This window comes from Centruroides vittatus, unplaced genomic scaffold, assembly GCF_030686945.1.
Source record: "Centruroides vittatus isolate TY-2023 unplaced genomic scaffold, ASM3068694v2 contig_1215, whole genome shotgun sequence".
Lineage (NCBI taxonomy): Eukaryota > Metazoa > Arthropoda > Arachnida > Scorpiones > Buthidae > Centruroides > Centruroides vittatus.
The window spans coordinates 1,444,980-1,464,383 of record NW_027120777.1 but is presented as its reverse complement, the minus strand read 5'-3'; the positions used below and the strand labels follow the sequence as shown (position 1 = coordinate 1,464,383).

The following is a 19,404-nucleotide window of genomic DNA, read 5'->3' as shown; positions in this document are numbered from 1 at the left end:
TTCAAATTGAATTATTTTCAGGTGGAAAGATGAATAAAATAAAATTATTTTCTATGTTATTTTAATATTTATAAATTTAAATATTTGAGAAATGTTTTATAAAACAATCAATAAAATAAAAATTATTTTGTTTAAAATATTTTTACGCGTGTAGAAAGTAAAAAAACAGAGAAAAAAATCCAGAAAAATAATCCCGAGTAATTTAAATATTTATTTTTTCGCTTTTTTACTTCTTATTTAAATAATTTTTCAGAAAAAATAATAATAAACAGTGAATATTTGCATTATTTATTATATTTTTATTTAATATTAATTTAAATTTTACGGTAAAAATAATCTGTTAATTGGAAAATTTAATAACTTAAATTTTGAAATAATAAACTTTTAAAATGTAATTTTTATATATATTTTTTAATTTATATTTTTTAACATATAATTATTGCTGTACTCAGTTTTGTTATTTCAATATGGTTTCGTTGCTTTGCACTTGTTAGAAAAATTATTTAAAGCAAAGGAAAGAAGTTCAGAATTATTTTCGAACCAAACTTTGCCTGTATTAAATTGCAGAATATATTTTTAAGGCAGATTTTGTATTAATTTTATCGTTTATCTGCTATTAATTAATTAAAATACATTTTTACGACGACTTCTTTAAAACATTATCTTATTCTCTTATTCCTACGATAGCTTTTAGATCATCTCTTGCTCTATTGCTCCTATAATCGATTTAGAATGCGATCTTATTCTATCGCTTCTATGATCGTCTTTTACAGAACATCCTCCTTCTCTTATGCTTTTACTATTGTCTTCTTTAGAGCATGCTCCTACTATCATGCTCCTGCGATTGTCTTCTTTACAACGTGCTCCTACGACCGTCTTCTTAAAACATGAACCTACTCCCGTACATCTACGAATTTCCTATAGGATACAATTATCTGTTAAGATAATCCTAAGAGAATTTTCGCTATAACATGACACTATCTGTTAACAGATTTTTATTAATATTTTCTACAATTTCTCAATTTAAATTTTATAAACCCAAGAATTTCTCTTGATATATTTTCAGAGATTCGATCTAATTAACTAGAGATTTCAGTCAGAGATATTCTGAAAATGATAAAAAATATGAAATTGAAAACAATTGCGTTCTAATATCGCATGATGAATAATAATAATAATGAAGAAGAGAAAATTACATTAAAAATAAAATTATTTTCGACTTTTCATTTTGAAAATATTAACATCGACTCAGATAAATATTCAAAACAGATTTAACGTATTTTTAAAATTTAAATTAAGTAAATTTAGCGAAAAATGCTGATAAAATAAATATTGGGAGTAGCATGTTTGCTTTATCGCAAAAAATAATATAATAAAAAATGCTTATTTTTTTACGACTGTAACTTGCTGAATTGAAATTTTTTATCAGAAAATTAACACACAAAAATATATATTGTATAGAATAAAATAATTTTTTAAGTAAAAATTTTAAGAATATTTTTTAAATTATTTTTTAATACAAATTTTTATGAATTGATTGCTTATTCATTAGAAAATCTTCGTAAAAAAGAAATGGAAAATATAAAAATAAAAAGTAAAAAGTTTATATTTGATGGTAATTAAATAATAATTTAACATAATAAATAATAATAATAATTATATTAATAATTTTAGCCTTTTAAATTAGTGTATTCCATAATAGAATGATAGGTTTTTCCTCCTAATTCATGCTAGTTGGACTGCAATTTTCTAATTGGAGATCTATGTATTCTCACTGTCGTCCGACTGTGTGTCTGTCTGTTCTCGAGAATGGAGTTAAATAGATGAAAATTGAGAAGAGATATGAAAAGCTAAGGTGTCGGAAGCTCCGATTAATTATACACGAACTTCCGGTCTCGATCGAAAGACACGTGATTTTTCAAATTAAAAGATAATTAAATATTTCAGCTGGCATTACACAGCGATTCACAATTTTATTCTATAATTTATCTATTATTTATGCTATTTTATTTAACAAATTAGCCAAGTACGTATGAGGTATTTGTAAAGAAGAAAATAGCCCGAATTAATAAAGAAATTATGAAATAAAATTATGATAACGAAGCAGAACATTCTTTGGTAGAATATGTTTCATATATATTCAATTAACAGTACAAGAGAATTGATTAAAGAAATAAAAATAAACGGGCATAATACTACTTGATTGTTTTCAGTAGTAGCCATTTATACAATAGCGCAAATAGCCAATTTCTTTTAATCCTGCCGAGATTTTCACACGCCATTTTTCCGATCTTTTTGAGGACCACCCACGTTTTCGCTATGTTTCACTCAACTTAACTTCCTTGTTTTTTCTCAGACATTTATTCTATTAAATAGCTGTTCATTATATCTACAGATTAAATTTTTATCAAACTTAATAGAGTAATTTTAGAAAGAGAAAATAATTAATTAAAAGAAGTTATGAGCTTTGGCAATCTTCTAACAAAAATAGAATAAAAATTAAATTATTTTATAAAGAAAATTATTTATTGTACTGGGCTGAGATTTTTCGCCACAACGCTCTCAATTTTTTAGTAGTGACTTGCCCCTGTACATCGTAGTTTTCCTGTCAGCAACGTAGTCATGCCGGTCAACTACATAACTCCGTTCAGGAAAAAAAAATTTAAATTGAAATACCACTTTTATTTTTAGGAATTTTTAAAAAAGTTTATCTTATTTATCATCTTCTAAGATCGTTGAATCTAACAAGAACTCAATTTTTTATATTGAAAGTTTTGGTTGATCAGAATCATCGTCATTATCGTCCTGTTTCAACACTTGAAACAGGCGAAAGTTGTTGTTAATGTAAATTAGTAAGTCAATGCTCTTCCTCCTGCTTCAACGCTATTGAAACTAGATGATGATGAGACATGGCATTTTTAGAAATATGTATTTTATATATATATATATATATATATATATATATATATATATATAATGCACTGGTTGAATACTTTTGAGATTTAATGAAACGTCAATACTTTTCTTTTGAGATTTAATGACGTTTCATTAAATCTCAAAAGAAAAGTATTCAATCAGTGCATTCTTCCTGTTTTAACATATGCAGTAGTAATATGAAATCTGACAAAACAGTTAACTGAAAAATTGATAAAGAGAAAGAAGAATGTTGCGATCAATGATGGGGTTAACACTTAAAGACAGAAAGAGGAATACATGGATAAGAGGTCAAGGAAAGGTAAAGGTTTGGTAGTCTAGATCAGGGTTGGTCATGTCAGAAGAAAACATGAGAATAGCTGGCCAAGATTGTTCTGGATTGTAAAATAGAGAAAAAAAGAAAACAGGAGATGAGGATGCTAAATTTGAGAATTTGTAAGAAAAGAATGGAATAATAAGACTACGAGAAGAATGTAAGATCTTAGTATAACTTCATACAGGAGAGGATAGAGACAGTCAAACAATAATGAATTAATGATATATAATTACATATTGTATATATTTAACTTTTCTTTTTCTCTCATTTCAACACTCTGTTAGAACGAGAGGAAGATGATAATGATGATAAAAGTTAACTAATTACGTCATATTGACGATCGATTCGATTAGAAAATGTTAAATTTAATGGCAATATCTTAATGATTCTTTCGAGATTAATAATATTTAATTAATGTATTGATGCGAAAAGTTCAAGTTAATTAATTATAAAATATGTCGTTAAATGATTTCATTAATTGACGTTTATTTTGGATATGATTTTTAAGACAAATCAGTTGTGATACACACGTGTTCAAAACTTAAAGACGGAAGACATTTGTACAGGAATTCAGAGAACTGTAGATGAATGCAGACAAATATGGCAAGAACTGTATTACTCGACTACAGTTCTTGCCATATTTGTCACAAGATAATTCACTGCAACTTGTAGGATTTTATAAATCAAAGCAATAAGAGTAAGTCTTTAGTGAAGACGACATATACAGAGATTGAATATGGGTGGAGAATGGATGGAAAGAGCTTATTAAAATCAGTTTGAGAGGCCTATCAGCATGGAATATATATAGTACACCTCGAACTGTTATGCAGCACTCACAACCTCATAGCAGGCTCGTCACCAAGTGACTTTGTTTGTTTTTCGATCTCCGCCAGAGATTGTGTTCGTCTTTAAGTTATGGACACGTGTGTAAAATAAAGTAACTACTTACTTATTTTCTTTAAATAAATATGTATTTCCTATTAATTATTAATTTTTATATTCTTTTAGAAAAACCTACAAAAGTTTTATGTGAAATGTACATCAGAAGTCTTGGAGCTGTTAGCCCAGCTACAATGGTATAATATTAGATAGTTGTTTATTTAATTAATAAATGTCATGTAAATGTAATTGTATTAAAAATTTAGATTAATAAATCTAAACAATATGTATATTGTTTAAAATATTGTATATGATGCTATAAGTTAGCATGGGATCCAGATTCAACGCTATACAGACCCCATAACGTACTTCACATGCGTTGATCCATACCTTGGCCCATAACTTCTTTTTTACTGCTTAAAGAAGCAATACAAATCAAGGTATAGTTTTCTATTCCTTCCCCATAATCTTGTAAAGGGACTATGTAAAATTAGGCTAAAATAAAATTGTTTCAATCCATGTGAGAAATTGCCTATGACATCAGTATGTTGCCTTCTTTTATGTGTATTTTTCAAGTACATAATATATTTTTGCGTTCAATTAATCATTCAATTAAACACGTTATATGCATTTTTAAATAATCATTTAATAATGTCCACCTCTAAATAGAGACCATTTCTTTAGCAACCTTTTTGGAACAAAAGTACGTAGAAAATAACCTGTAAACAGCGGCAATCTAATAACCTTCCAGTTTTTAAATTTCTGTTAGTGTCCCTTGACTGTATATTATTCTATTAATAAAATCCTGATTTTAAAGACAAAATATTATCTATATCTATATATATATATATATAAAGCAAAAAATAATAAACTTTCTATTGACAATTTATGTAACTTTTTGAGTTTGTTTACCGCATTAATTTTCATTTTATTCATACAAAGTATGAAATAGCATACTTTATAAGCTTAAAAATGATAAATAAAATTAAAAAATAAAAGTTTTTAGAAGAAACACTTAATAATAAATTAATATTTATATATTAAAGTACATAATTTACGTTTCATTTCGATAAATATCGTTTACAAAGTAGCCATTAAAAGCAAAGATTAAAAAAGCAAACAATTAAAAATCTTACATATAAATTTTTATTTAAAAATAAAATTTTAAAAAATATAATTAATTGCAGATATTATTTACTTAAAATTGATTTTTTTTCCTTAAGATTTAAAGGAGAGATTTTGATAATAAGTAGATAACCTTTGCGAAATTGTACACCATGACAAGATGAAGCTTATAATTTCTCTTTCAATTACTTTTTTTTCTGTGAAAAGAAATGAGTAACTTTCACTGTTATTTAAAAATAAAAATTTAAAAAATAACATGAAATGAGCTGTTTATACAGAATGATTCGATCCAAGATAATCACTCAAGTAGCTCTCCATCTTCTATTTTTTTTTTCTTTCATATAGAAACATAATACTTAATGTCTGCTTTTATACCTGTTTAAAGAGCAATTTAGAAAAGTTTTCAACTCTTTACAGTTGTTTTCAGCATCAATTTATTTTTATTTTTTAATCTCTTGGAGCTTTTGATGAACGTTTCAAATATATTCTTGATTATAATTTTTTCTTTAAATGTGTGTTTAATAAACTTAATAAAAAACAAAATAAAAATATTTAAAATATAGTTTTTAAAATTTTTATGAGTTTTAAAACATAAAATTAAAATTAAAATTCATGTTTTTACTGTCGAAATATCTGGACATGGTCTTGTTTACTTAGCGATGCGGTTCTTAAGGAATCCCGAGGGATGCAAAGCATATTTTCTGTGGATTTTAATAAACATGTATTATATTAAATTTAAATGCATAATTATATACTGTTTCTTTTGTAAATCTCCAATCTCATAGCCAGATTTAGATTTCGGCCTATGCTACAACATACAAGAAGCACTTCCTTCTTCACTAAGTTAATAATAATCATCAATTCAGAATAGAAAGATGCCCCTCGTAACGTAAGACCCTAAGCTGTACTTTGTTTATCGTATAAATAAATCCGGCTCTGCCTAACCTACACCTAAATGTTTCTATACAAATGAATGAACACAGTTACATTTTCTTAGTTAATGGCATAAGCTGTGTCTAAATATACGTGAAAAGATGAAATGACTCTTCCAACTTAAATTTAAAAAAACACATATCCACAGACGAGCTGTATAACTTTCTCGGCAAAAAATTTAAAATTATATGTGGCCCCATCTGTTATGGTATTATATGAAAAAATATTTTATATTACTAGTTCTTATAAGATGGAAAAAAGCTTAATTTTGAGGGTAGAGATGAGTTTTAGAAAATATCCTAAATGCTAATAACGAGTAAAATCTCTTGTTACAACACACAACTCTTTCTATCTCTCCACCTCTTGATTTTTAACCACTAAAATTTAACCGAATTAACGTCTCTAATGCGCAAACATCCCAGCAAAATTTGAGAAATTTTCGACCAAAGGTACAGGAGTTATTAAGCTTCAAATTGGGTACCACCACACAAAGATCCATATATACAGAAAAAAAAAAACCCGCAAATTTGTTTGCATTTCTCGACGTTTCAATGTCACCCGGGTACAAACATCTAAAAATTTTGGGGGTGATTTTTTGACGGATTACCATACTTTCCCTGTGTTATATATAACAGCCGGAAAAGTAGTAAATATTCTTAAGGGAGAGAGAATAAATTAAAAAAACTTCAAAGGGGTGCGAGTATTGGTTAGAGGTAAAACAACAGCTTGGTATATTACACACCTCTCAATACAGAATATATTATAGTTTATTTTTATCTTTACTTTTCCTAAAGCTTATTTAAGCAATAAAAAATAAATGTAAATTTGAAGAGGTTTTAAAAAATTGCCTTTTAAAATATTCTAGCTTAAAGCACATTCATACATTATAAAAGCGTTGTATATAAGTTACTGGATATTTATTTTCTATTTTTAAAGTTATTCTTAGAATATTTACAACTCGGTAGAAATCAATAGAAAAAATTGTCAAAATCATTTATTTTAAATGAATCGCCATTGAAAGTATGTAGATGTATAAATTACTTTATATAGAATGATAATGAAGGAATTTAAATTTTCCAAATATTTTTATATTTTTCTGATAAAAATTTTCGTTTAAAAAGTTAGATTTTTTAAAAGGATTTCTATAATAAAATTATATTAAAAGTATATTTGTATTTTTAATACGTTTGTGCAATTAAAATGACATTGTAACAATGCAGAGCTGCAATTTTTAATCATACATGCTCTCGATTTTAGTACTGTCTTGCCCCTGTACATCATACTTTTCCTGATAACAAAAAAGTCATGCCGGTCATATATTTGACTCCGTTCTTGATATTAAGGAAGGACAGACAGCCAGACGGACGACAGTGAGAATTTATATGTCTACAGCTTTTTAAAATTTCAGCCCAACAAATAAATGTTCTTAAAAGCGGTGACTCTTGGATTTGATAAAATAATAGCTTGTTGATTTAATTACATATAAAATGCTTATTTAAAGTAAAAGAGTGTTAATTTTTACATATGATTAGAAATTTTGTCCGTAAATCTAGCTTTAATTTCATTAAAAATTTCTAAGATTTTTTAAAATTTTAATGTGTTTTAGGTTACCCAAGTAGCTATAGCACCATATTATATCGAATATTTAACCTAATATTATTGTATATATGTATATATATATATATAGTTTTTACTTTTTGTACTTTAATTTATAGCATACACTCATAATTTATTATATAATAATTGAAAAGTTAAGTAGATTTATTTGGTTGATTTTATATACAAAATAATCCAAAAGTCAGTTGACCAAATTAAAATACTCATAATGAAATATTTAGCCGTCCAAATACATCTAAATTCGTTGTATTGACATTTCATGACAAGGAATTACAGTGTAAAGGAATTATACCGAAACTCGCCACTGGCATTTTTGGCTCTGTAAGCAACAAACATGCTCGTGTAATGTGGAGATCTTAGCGATGCGAGAGTTAATGCTCGATGAGGGGATCCCATTTTGAAGGTGAAAAAGTTGAAGTTGATGAACAGTGTATTCATGGACCGACCGTAATGGATCCTCTGTGGTGATCTTCAAGCGCAGTTTGATACTGTCTTTCAAAGTGTCAAGTTTGCAACAAGTCCTCGATAATCTACATTTCTTTAAGAATTCCAACAAATGAAACTGTGTTTTTTCGTGCTTACAACTTAAATGCCACAATGGAGAGTTTCGGTACTAATTTCTCTCTCTTTTTTTACAGAAGTGTCTTTTGTACATCTTGAAATCTCACCACACTAATTCAGTAAATATCTCTTTAGACAGCGTTGAATAGGGACGGTATTTTAAGGGTATTTCGAGGACAATTGTAGATTTGGTCACTCTTAATAAAACAATTGAATCTTAAAATATCTTATATATCGGTTAATCGACTTTTGGGCTACACTGTACTCTCGTATACAGCAACACTCGCGTAAAACGGAATCTCACGATACCGAATATTTTTCCGTTTTATACATTTTATTGTACATATATTTATAAGCTTAAATTATCCTTCATTTGATACTTTAAATTCGTTAAACTTTCAATTGTTGTACACTTTTCACTTTAAAGTTTCGAATTAATATTAATTAATGAAATTAAAAATTACGTGTCTTAAATTACAATAAAGTACAGTAAATCCTGTCTAAAGCGGAACCTGAATGAAAGGTAAACCTGTCTAAACATAAAAAAAATTCTTCAATAACGTGCGCTTCCGGCTTACACAGGTTTTACCGTATTTTAGAGGTTTATATATTATATATTTATTAAAATTTTAATTTTTTTTTATTAGGATTTTGAAGTGGATTTGTATCTTCGACAAACGTGGACTGATAATCGGATGAGAAGCCCTAATTTAACGAGGCCATTAGATTTAAATGATCCAAATTTAGTTAAGAAAGTATGGAGGCCTGATGTATATTTTCCAAATGCTAAATATGGAGAATTTCAATATGTTACGGTACCAAATGTATTAGTTCGAATCAATCCGGATGGGAAAATCTTGTATATGTTAAGGTGCATATTATCATTTTTTTTCCTATAAGAATTCTATGCCTAAAATAAATTGTAACTTAATTAATTATAATTTTTAAAGAATTAAATTTTCTAAAAATGAATTTATTACATTACTAAACAGATAAATTTCATATTAATTATGGAATTTGAGTTATTATTCGTTTTCATTTAATATTCCATTAAACCATTACTACGCTAATTAATTAGCATTTATAAAATGAATGATATTATATATAATAATTATAAATATAGAATTTAACAAATATTAATGCACATAACAATATATATCATTTTGATTTTACATAATTATATCGAATTTAAGATAACACGTTCTGATTAATTAGTCATTAACACTTAACCAAATTATCTGTTTACTCAAAGATACAATATACAAATACAACATGTGCAAGTAATTATATAATTAATTAATAATTTTATAAATTTAATTTTTAAATTATAAAAAGTGCAGTTTTTTATTGTTTTTGATACTGTTCTTGATATTGGTAAAAAATTAATAGATAAATGAAACAAGTAGTCATTATGGGTTGAAACAATGCAAATACCTAGAAAAGATAGTGCACGTCATAGTAAATTCTCTAAAACGGTAGGTAAAAGCACTTATTGAGCAAGTACCCTATTTCATAAAAACCACTCCGAACTTCTTTCTAAAGAATTAACTCTACTAACACAGGCAATTTTGACAACACGTATTGCATTTATTGCACAAAACATAATCTGTTCAATATGTAATTATATACAGTGTATTCTTAATGTAATGCATTCAGAAATGCAATGGAAGGAAATGAAAAGCTGTTACGCTAATCTATCCTTAAATATGGTTGCTACGCATTTTATTATATTTTTGTAATTTAAACAAGCGTAAATTAAGAATTTACTGTATTTATAAATGTGCAAACAAAATGTATTTTACTTATAGAGTGATGGGAGTGATGGAATAAGGCAAAGCAACATCTGCTAAGAGGTGTGCCTTCCGGAATGATTTCTATGTAATATCTATCTTATTTAGGTGTTAGACATGTGAAGGAAACCGGTAAACTCCACGTGGCAAGCACGAATACACGACTAATTATAAGCCTATACACAGTAAAACCTGGGTAAACCGAAATCTCACGCTACCAATATTTTTTCTGGTTTGCGATGTTTCCGTTTTGAACAGGTTTTTTTAACATAAGAAAATTCGCTCCGCTTCGAAGAAATTTTTTCTGTTTAGGCAGGTTTCTGTTTTATTCAGGTTCCGTTTTGGACAAGTTTTACTATATTAGTAAGGTCTGCACACATGTTTGAACGTTTGAAGTCCTTTGTTTAAGATTTATTCGTATGTATTCATTACCACTTTACGAGGGCAGCGCTATCTAGAAGGACGCTATATCGAAATTTGATTTGTATTTTAACAATAAGTATTTTACGTTAAAAATATTTTTGAAGTTGTATGCATGTTTTTAAAATCGTGAATAACGTTATTCGACGAATTTCTCTCATCGTAAACACTCGTGCGATGTCATAAATAACGTCACTAAACAAACACAAATTATATTGGTTCTAATTTTATTAATATTTAATTCGTAAATACTAACGTGCTACATAGAATTTCATTGTCAGATGAGCTACGTGATACAGAATAAAATTTTTATTACCCACCTCCACTTATACCTGTACTTTGTTAAAGGTCTACAGTAAATCTTGTTAAGTAGAAGGTGCATTTAATCCAATGTTTTAATGGAAAATATTTTTAATCAAATGAACTATTTAAATTTTTCTAAATATAATTAATTAATTACATTTAATTTCTTTTAAATTCTTAGATTAAAATTAACATTTTCTTGTATGATGGATATGGAAAGATACCCATTAGATTCTCAAGTTTGCACCATTGAATTGGCATCCTGTAAGTTTAATAATTGTATATTCATTAATGAATTAATTAAAATATATTATTAAAAATTAAAATTTTATATTATTTTAGTTTCAAAAACAACGAAAGAAGTCGAACTCGATTGGTTAAACACAGAAGCTGTACTTATGTACAGGGACTTGAAAATGGCACAATTTGAATTGAAAGCTATTCGATTGACCCAATGCAAGGAATCTTTTCATATAGGTGGACATTGAATTATTATATTTTGCTTATAAAATCTCCTTATACCATTTAGAAAATTAAGTTATATATGTATATTTTATCAATTCTCGAAATTTTTCTTTCACGATTAAGTTACTTAACATTAAGCAATAAACTGAATTTTAAGTTATAGTTAGACAGTAGATTAAATCACCTTGCACATTTTAAGAAAATTAGAGAAATATTTACTTATTTTTTTTGCAATTTTAAAAATAGAAATCAGCAGATTTACAATTTAAATTTTTCTAGTTGCTTTTTAAATCAATTTATTTAAGTTAAAATTATTTTTATGAGGTTTGTAACTGAGTTAAATGCGCAGTGGATGAAGAGTGTACTGAATCCTTCCCTGTACTTATAAATAAATAAACAAAGAAAAAAATTAAATAAGGGTAAGGAGGCCCGGGTTCTCTGGACTTCTATCTGCTTATGCTACTGTCAACGACTTTTTATATCGATTCCATTGTAAACCGTTATTTTTTACTTTCCTGGATGAACGTATATATCAGAAGGAACGTATAGAAATCAAACAAAAATGAGCCCGCAAGATTTTTATATTTTTGGACTCAGTGGACCCTGAAAAGTCGAAAAATGCAAAAAATTTTGGAGGTTTTTCTGCATGTATCCATGTATGTGGGTGCACGATTTTGTTCACCCTCTTTGAAACTCAATAACGCCTACTCCTCTTGTCGAAAATTTCTGAAATTTTGCAGGGAGGTTTGTGTATTAGGGTAATTGTTGCTACTAAATTTTGGTAGTTAAAGGTCAAGGGAGCGAGGAGATAGAGATGGTCACGTGTTATATCTCGAATAGGTTTGAAATTAATGAAGATTTCACTCTGTTATCATTTACAATTTTTTTTTTAAAAATAAAACTCATCTCTACTCTCATAACTAAACGTATGGTCATTTTATAATAATTTATAATATAAACATTTTTAAATAATATGTCGAAACAGATGGCGCCACACGCAATTTTAAGTATTTTTGCCGGGAAAGCGAAGCAACTCGTTGCTGGACTTTTTACAGAACTGCAAAAAATTATTAAAACAATATAAGTTATTATAATAATTTAACATATATCATCTATAAATGTTCTGAAATAAATTTTAAAATTTCAATTTTAATGAATAAGCTTCGAACTTAAGGAAAATATTTAAAAAAATCTGTTTAATTGATATAATGTTTACTAATTTTCAATTAATTCTATTAATTGAAATAATTGTTATGTCTAAATATTAGATAATTAACGATGAAATAATTTATTAAAGTAATTAATTATAAATTGGTTATCTCTCCCTACTTCCAGCTAATCATATCTACAAATGTTAAGTTATAATTCCCAATTATTAAATAAATAAATGTTTGATCCAGTTAATTGGTATCCAGATAACACGTTATTATATTAATAATTCACAAGAGTTACTTCTCTGATATCTGCAAGAAGTCATTATTATGGTATCCCTTGGGTTAGGTACACACGCACTCATATACCGGTGAGGCCCTACACGTACATGTAGGGCCTCACATTTTTTACATGTACTATTACTTGGTGAAGAGGAAATGTTTATTTTACAAATGGAATTTTTGTCTCATATAATTTTTTTTAACGTAAAGAAGATTCGGCACTTTATCAAAATGTCACTGGTTTCTCTTGTTGATCTGAAGTACATGGTGGTACCTCAGATCTACAAGAGACCTCCGTGGGCACGTGGAAGATGAACTCCGAGGATCAAGATCAGCATCTAAGTAAAGCTAGTCACCCATCCATTGTTCTGGCAGGAGTATGAATAGGAAGGATCATACATCATACGTCCTCTTTCATCAACATGCCTTTATGGTGCTCTTTAACTGAATCCTTAATCTTTAAATAAAATAAAATTAACTATTATTATATCTATGGTGTGTAATAGAGAAAGATACCCGAGGGAATGCTGAACTGGAGCCATGAATTCAGGATTTTCAAATGTAATAGATATGTTTAGTCTATTACAGTATGCCTCGTTGCCAGAGGTGGATTTGCATATAAGATTAGGGCCTCACGTGATAGGGGATTCATACTTTTTACATGGATTATAATTTAGTGAAGAGGAAGGCCTTTTATAAGTTATAAATTAAGGCCACAAGTCTTAAGTTCAGCTTGCCCATTGCATGTTTAAAAGCTCTCTTAATTTCCACAGAAATATGCTATAATTATAACAAATAAAAATTAATTTATTTGTTAATTTATTAAATACACACACTTTATAACGAGGAGAATAACTGCAAAGTTTACTTTATCCTGGAGATTTAAATTATTTAGATTTTATTTCGCAATAAATTAATTATACTTCATGACAGATTAAGCTCTAGTTATTGACATTTTCATAAGATTAAAGTATGGAAGAAAGCGTGTTGATGTGAAACTAATGTAAGAGAAATTTGTGAACTTTCAGAAAAGTTACTTCATTGTTTTCACTGTAAATGGATAGAAATTATTAAATTATCAATTTCCATAATCATCTTAAAAGATATGAAATAATCAATATATAATACTTAGAAAATCGTATTTATTTATTAGGAGATTTCATTAAAAATGGGATTATCTTCGTTATTTAGTATCTTGTTTAGAAACAAATTTCAATTTATTCTTAAAAATTATTGACTTAATCTTTGGAAAATATCTTTCAAAATTTTTAAGCATATTATCCAGGATTTTTAAGCATTGAAGTCTATTAAAATCAATAATATAAAATATATTTTATTTATTAAAAAATAGCAAGCGATCTTGCTCGACTTTCTTGGTACTCGAACAGGAAGATAAGAGGACCAGGAATGTCTTAATTTGAGGAGTAGAGACTTTAAAATATATTGTAAATGACAATAACGAGTAAAATTTTCATTAACTACGACCCGACTCCAGATATGACATATGTCCCCTTCTATTTCCCTCACTCTCTCGAGTTCCTTACGTCAAAATTTAATAGCATCAATACCTCTTATATACAAGTTATAATGCCAAATTTCGTTTTTTAATCTATACCCCATCTTAAGATATTAAACGAAATAGACACCCAACATTATAGTTTCTAATGGCCCGGGCAAATTTGAATTATGAAATCTATTGTACTGTACAATATTGACTTCAGACAACTGGAGGCCCTTTAGAATTGTGGGCCTTAAAAAGGTGTTTGTCTTGCTTTCATGTAACGAAGAACTTTTACAAAGCTTATAAGCATTAAAGGATCTAAATCTAATCTTTACTAGGTTAACTGACTTTTGGGCTACCCTGACATTTATATTAAAAATCTTCATACGGAAATTTTTATTTTTAATGAGAATTTCTAAGAAAACTTTCTGTAATTCGATTACAGTAAAAGTTATTATGTAAATTATATAATAAGTTTAATCAGTGATGCGGTAATGAAAGTCTCTTTACTCGAGTACAAAACAACGTAATGGAAATTTCATTGTAGCATGTAAGTAAAGTGAACTTACCTAAGGAAATTACATTATATATAAAATTATCAAAGAAGCTTTCTTAATAAGTAAATAAGAAAGTAAACTTCATAATATAAAGTACTTTATTATTATTTTTTTAATATCTGATAGGTGAATACAGTTGCCTTCGAGCAGAATTTGATCTGAAGCGTTCAATTGGGCATCACTTAGTACAGAGTTACTTGCCTACAATACTTATCGTAGTCATCTCCTGGGTATCATTTTGGTTAGATGTCGACGCAATACCAGCAAGGATAACTCTGGGAGTCACAACTTTACTTACAATTTCATCAGAAAGTAGCGATCAGCAAGCTAATCTCGCTCCTGTATCGTATGTTAAAGCTTTAGATGTTTGGATGGGGACGTGTACAATGTTCGTGTTTGCTGCTCTCCTAGAATTTACTTTTGTAAATTATTTAGCGAGGAAAAAGATACCAGGACAGCAAAGTACAGCAACTGATAATAACGATAAAAAAAATGTAGTAGTACTAATGGTAAGTTAAGCTAAGGACATAAACTTTTATGAGATCCTTTTCTACAAATTATCGCATATCTTTAGTGTTAAATCTTATCTTTTATTGTTTTATTGTTTATTTAAAAATACATTGTTAACAATTTAAGTTTCGAGGTTTCGTAGACTATATTAAAAATAGCTTTTATGTAAATAATTTTTTAAAAAAATTCGTAAAAAATAGAAGAAACAATAAAGTCTATCACATAGTCGTACGGCAATTCGAACTGAGGCTCTCATTTGCCTTTACATGTAAAACATCTTAAAATATATTTTTAAAAATAATTTTTTTAATAATTATTCTACAGCCAGAGGTGGATTTTAGTGTTATATATGTAGAAGATAAGAATGAATATGTAGAATTTAGATTCGTAAGTGACTCTGCGGAAGGTGTGAGGACTTCAGATGTGCGCACTGTGATGAGAAGAGCCTCATAGATGTAGGATCGACTTCACTGCAAGACAATGTTCTGAGGTGCAGATTTTTGGGCTACAATTTTTAAATTGCGGATCTATACATTTCCATTATCATATGTCGTCTGTCTGTCTGTCGTTAGTTAATCTCAATAACGGAGTTAGATAGATGATCGGCATGACTCGATTGTTCTCAGGAGACGTATGATCTATTGAGACAAGATGCCACTGAAATCGAGAGCATGTGTGGAAAGCTTAGAGGCCAGAGATCTCGATTAACTGTACACGAACTTCCGGTCCGAACCGGAAGTGACGTGATTTTCTTCTAAATTAAAGGATGATTAAAAGCAGCAGAACGACGTCACAATAAATAATTGCGCGTAGTGTTTCTTCTAATTGTTTGTAAATTGTTTTAAAGTATACACATTATCCTGTCTTTTTTATCAATATAAATAAATAATTTTTATATATTAATTAATTTTTTTCAGACTCCAAAATCTAGCGATGCTCACGCAAGTATCAAGGATACAGAACTTCCTTTATTAACATCATCTATGTTCACACCAAGAGCTAAGGCTAAGAAAATTGATCAGATAAGTCGTGTTGCCTTCCCGATAGGTTTTGTCGTCTTCAATGCCCTGTACTGGCCATATTATCTGACATAATAATTGTTTTGACCAGTTTATTACCTTATATCATGTACCCATCTAATTAAGAAGAGTTCTTCCGGGAAAATTATTACGAGCTTAACAATTTATTATCAATTTACTCTAAGGATCTAATAACAAAAATTAAAATAGAAAAAAAATAAGGAAGAAAAAACACTCGAGAACTCGTAAGAATGTAAATAAATTATTACTTGTTTATTCTTAAAAAAATTACAGAAAAACCATTGATTAATTGAGTAAATTAGCGAATTTTGATGTAAAAAATTAATTTATATATGTAATTATTTATTTTAAATGTTATAACATTGAAAAAAAAAATATATTACATAAAATATATTTATATGTAGTTACAAGCAGTTTAATGTTGTTAAATATTATAATATATATATTAAATTAATGTTATAAGTTGAAAACATTAATAGATAGAGTATACATATACATACACGCAGTCAAACCTCATATAGCGCTACCGTTTGTTCTATTTTGTAACTAGCACTAAATCGAGTGATTCCCTAAATGGGCGCTACACTTCTTTGAGGGCGGTAGAAAACTCAAGGGAGAATGGAAGGCAGAGGCAGAAGGGGTGTTGCAAAATGGGGGCATAAATATATAAGAAGTATATGCACTAAAAGGGAGACGGTAGTCCGAAAAGTTCCGCTAAACCGAAGAATCTGATTAATATTAAGGGGATCTAAACACAAGATTTGAGGCTTGGGGTGTCAAAAGTCACATGATTTAATGATTACGATGCCCTTTGAGTATACTACTGTTTAATAATAATGAGGAAGATCCGTTCACTGAACTGTACAGGGCGTTATATAGGAGGGCGTTATATCGAGGTATGACTGTATTTCAAGCATTATAATATAAACATATATAATATAAAATTAATTTTATAATTATTTTCTGCTTAATATTTATATACTGCGGACCAAAAAAAAGAAAGAAAATTCTCTTATTGCTTATAATATATACATAAGAAGCATCGAAAAAATTCTGTCCTAAATTATTCCTGCTCTTCTTCTTTATAAAAATATATTTTTATTGTGAATAAATGTATATAAAATAAATAAATTATATTCTATAAATTATTACAAACATCAAGTGTATAATATAAACATAATATATTATAAGTAAAGCTAATTTGCAATGTATCACTTTAAAAAATGTCCTTGCCTTAAAATTTGATAGAAAATAAATATTAAATTTTATTATTTTTTGCATATTTTATTTAAAATTCGCTTATTTGTTTGTCTTAATAATAATAAAAAATTATATCTTACAATTAATATTGTAAAGTCCTTGTCAATAAATGAATGTAAATATGATTTAACATGTAACAAGATTGACGTCAATAAAATTATAATTAAAATATTTAATAAATTTATAGTTTTTTTTTATATTAATTTTTTAAGTTTTAAAACAATTATTTATAAACTTTAAATTGTACTTATTCTTATTATATAAATAATAAATTAATTAATATGAATTTTTGAATATGAAAATTAGATTTTTGTAATATAGCTGAACCTCTAATAACGGCAACCTGTAAATGGCGAACGTTCTTTTTGAGAAGCGTGCAAAAATAGCCTCCAAACAACGGCCACTTTCGAACAACGGCCATTTTATATGTTTCTTTTAGTGGCCGTCGTTCAGAGGTTGGACTGTATTTAAAAATATTTAAACAGAAACAGATAAAAATTTTAATAAAATGGCCGCCATCTATCAAAAGATTTTATTAAAAACAACTTTTTATTTATTTATCAATAATTATTATAAAGTGGCGAAAAGCTAAAGTTGTCAATCAAGGTTGAATTAATGCTGTTTTGTTCATCAGTTTGTCTGTCCTCGAGACTTATCGTAAAGTCTTGAGAACAGACAAACTGACGAACAAATTGATACATTAATAAATAAAGCCGTTCAACTTCCATTAATGTGACTTATTGATATTGTAAACAAATAAATTTACCATTCCATAAAAAAATACAATAAAATATAATTTAAATTAAATTTAAACAGTTGAAAGAGTTAAGCATTTTTATTAATTTATTCAAGTTTACCAAGTTTAAGAAAAGCCTTGCGAACAGACAAACCGACGAACAAATTAAATACGAAAAAAATTACTTATTTATTGTTCTTCTAATTATTTTAATATAAAATCTTAAGATAATGCTTTAAAAAGAAAATATTTATACTGGAGATAATTTGAAATAGAATATATTTTATTTAAAATATTTTTAATAAATTTTTTAAAAAATAATAATTTTAAACTTTAAAAGATTAGTAGGTAGCATTTTATATCAATATTTAAATTCCGAAAATAATTTTTTTTTATACTTATGGTTCTCAAAATTCTCTCTAGATGGCGTTAATGATTATTGAATCTTGTAAACAAAAGAAATATGGCGCTTGAAAGCGTGGAAAGCCTTATCACAAGCCTTCCTGTAATAAGGCCTTCGTCTAAATGACCTCAAAAACATTTGTTACAAATATACGCTAAGTATGAATAGGCTGTAAATTAGGACCTCATAAGCTGTAAATTAGGACCTTATTTCGAATTTATTATTTGGAAAAAAGAGGAAAGGGTATTACATGTACAGCTAAGGGCTATACATGTACCAGTGTATGTATAGCCCTTACATACTAGATATGTGTCAAGAAGCCAGAGCCTCTGTTGACCTAGGGCCTATCAGAACGCTTCTGAAATATTTGCATTATAATCTCCCACTTAAATCTTCATACATTTTGATTTTTTATTCATATAATTTATGTATAAATAACACGAAAAAATTTTATGCAGCAGATTTATTGTTAAGGTATCGCGTGGCATTTTTTCGCGATTTTACGCTATAAATTTTTGTCTCTCAGCTGGCGAATAAATGTGATTAGATCCTCACTAGATCCATGCTTTATCAGTTTGTTTTTCTACAAAGATAGGAACAAACATACAACACTCGTTCAGA

At 27.8% G+C, this 19,404-nt stretch overlaps 1 protein-coding gene across 1 annotated transcript in view; it reads left to right on the top strand.

Moving 5' to 3' along the window:
• LOC136987061 (glycine receptor subunit alpha-2-like) overlaps positions 1-16,597 on the top strand; it is a 68,171-nt gene extending 51,574 nt beyond the window's left edge. Inside the window, exons 3-8 of the mRNA XM_067284700.1 lie at positions 4,259-4,326; positions 9,013-9,236; positions 11,060-11,142; positions 11,221-11,355; positions 14,961-15,343; positions 16,262-16,597. Of these exons, the coding sequence (XP_067140801.1) occupies positions 4,259-4,326; positions 9,013-9,236; positions 11,060-11,142; positions 11,221-11,355; positions 14,961-15,343; positions 16,262-16,438 (1,070 nt within the window). The 3' untranslated portion in view covers positions 16,439-16,597. The remainder of the gene's footprint in view (positions 1-4,258; positions 4,327-9,012; positions 9,237-11,059; positions 11,143-11,220; positions 11,356-14,960; positions 15,344-16,261) is intronic.
• The last annotated feature ends 2,807 nt before the right edge of the window (positions 16,598-19,404 follow it).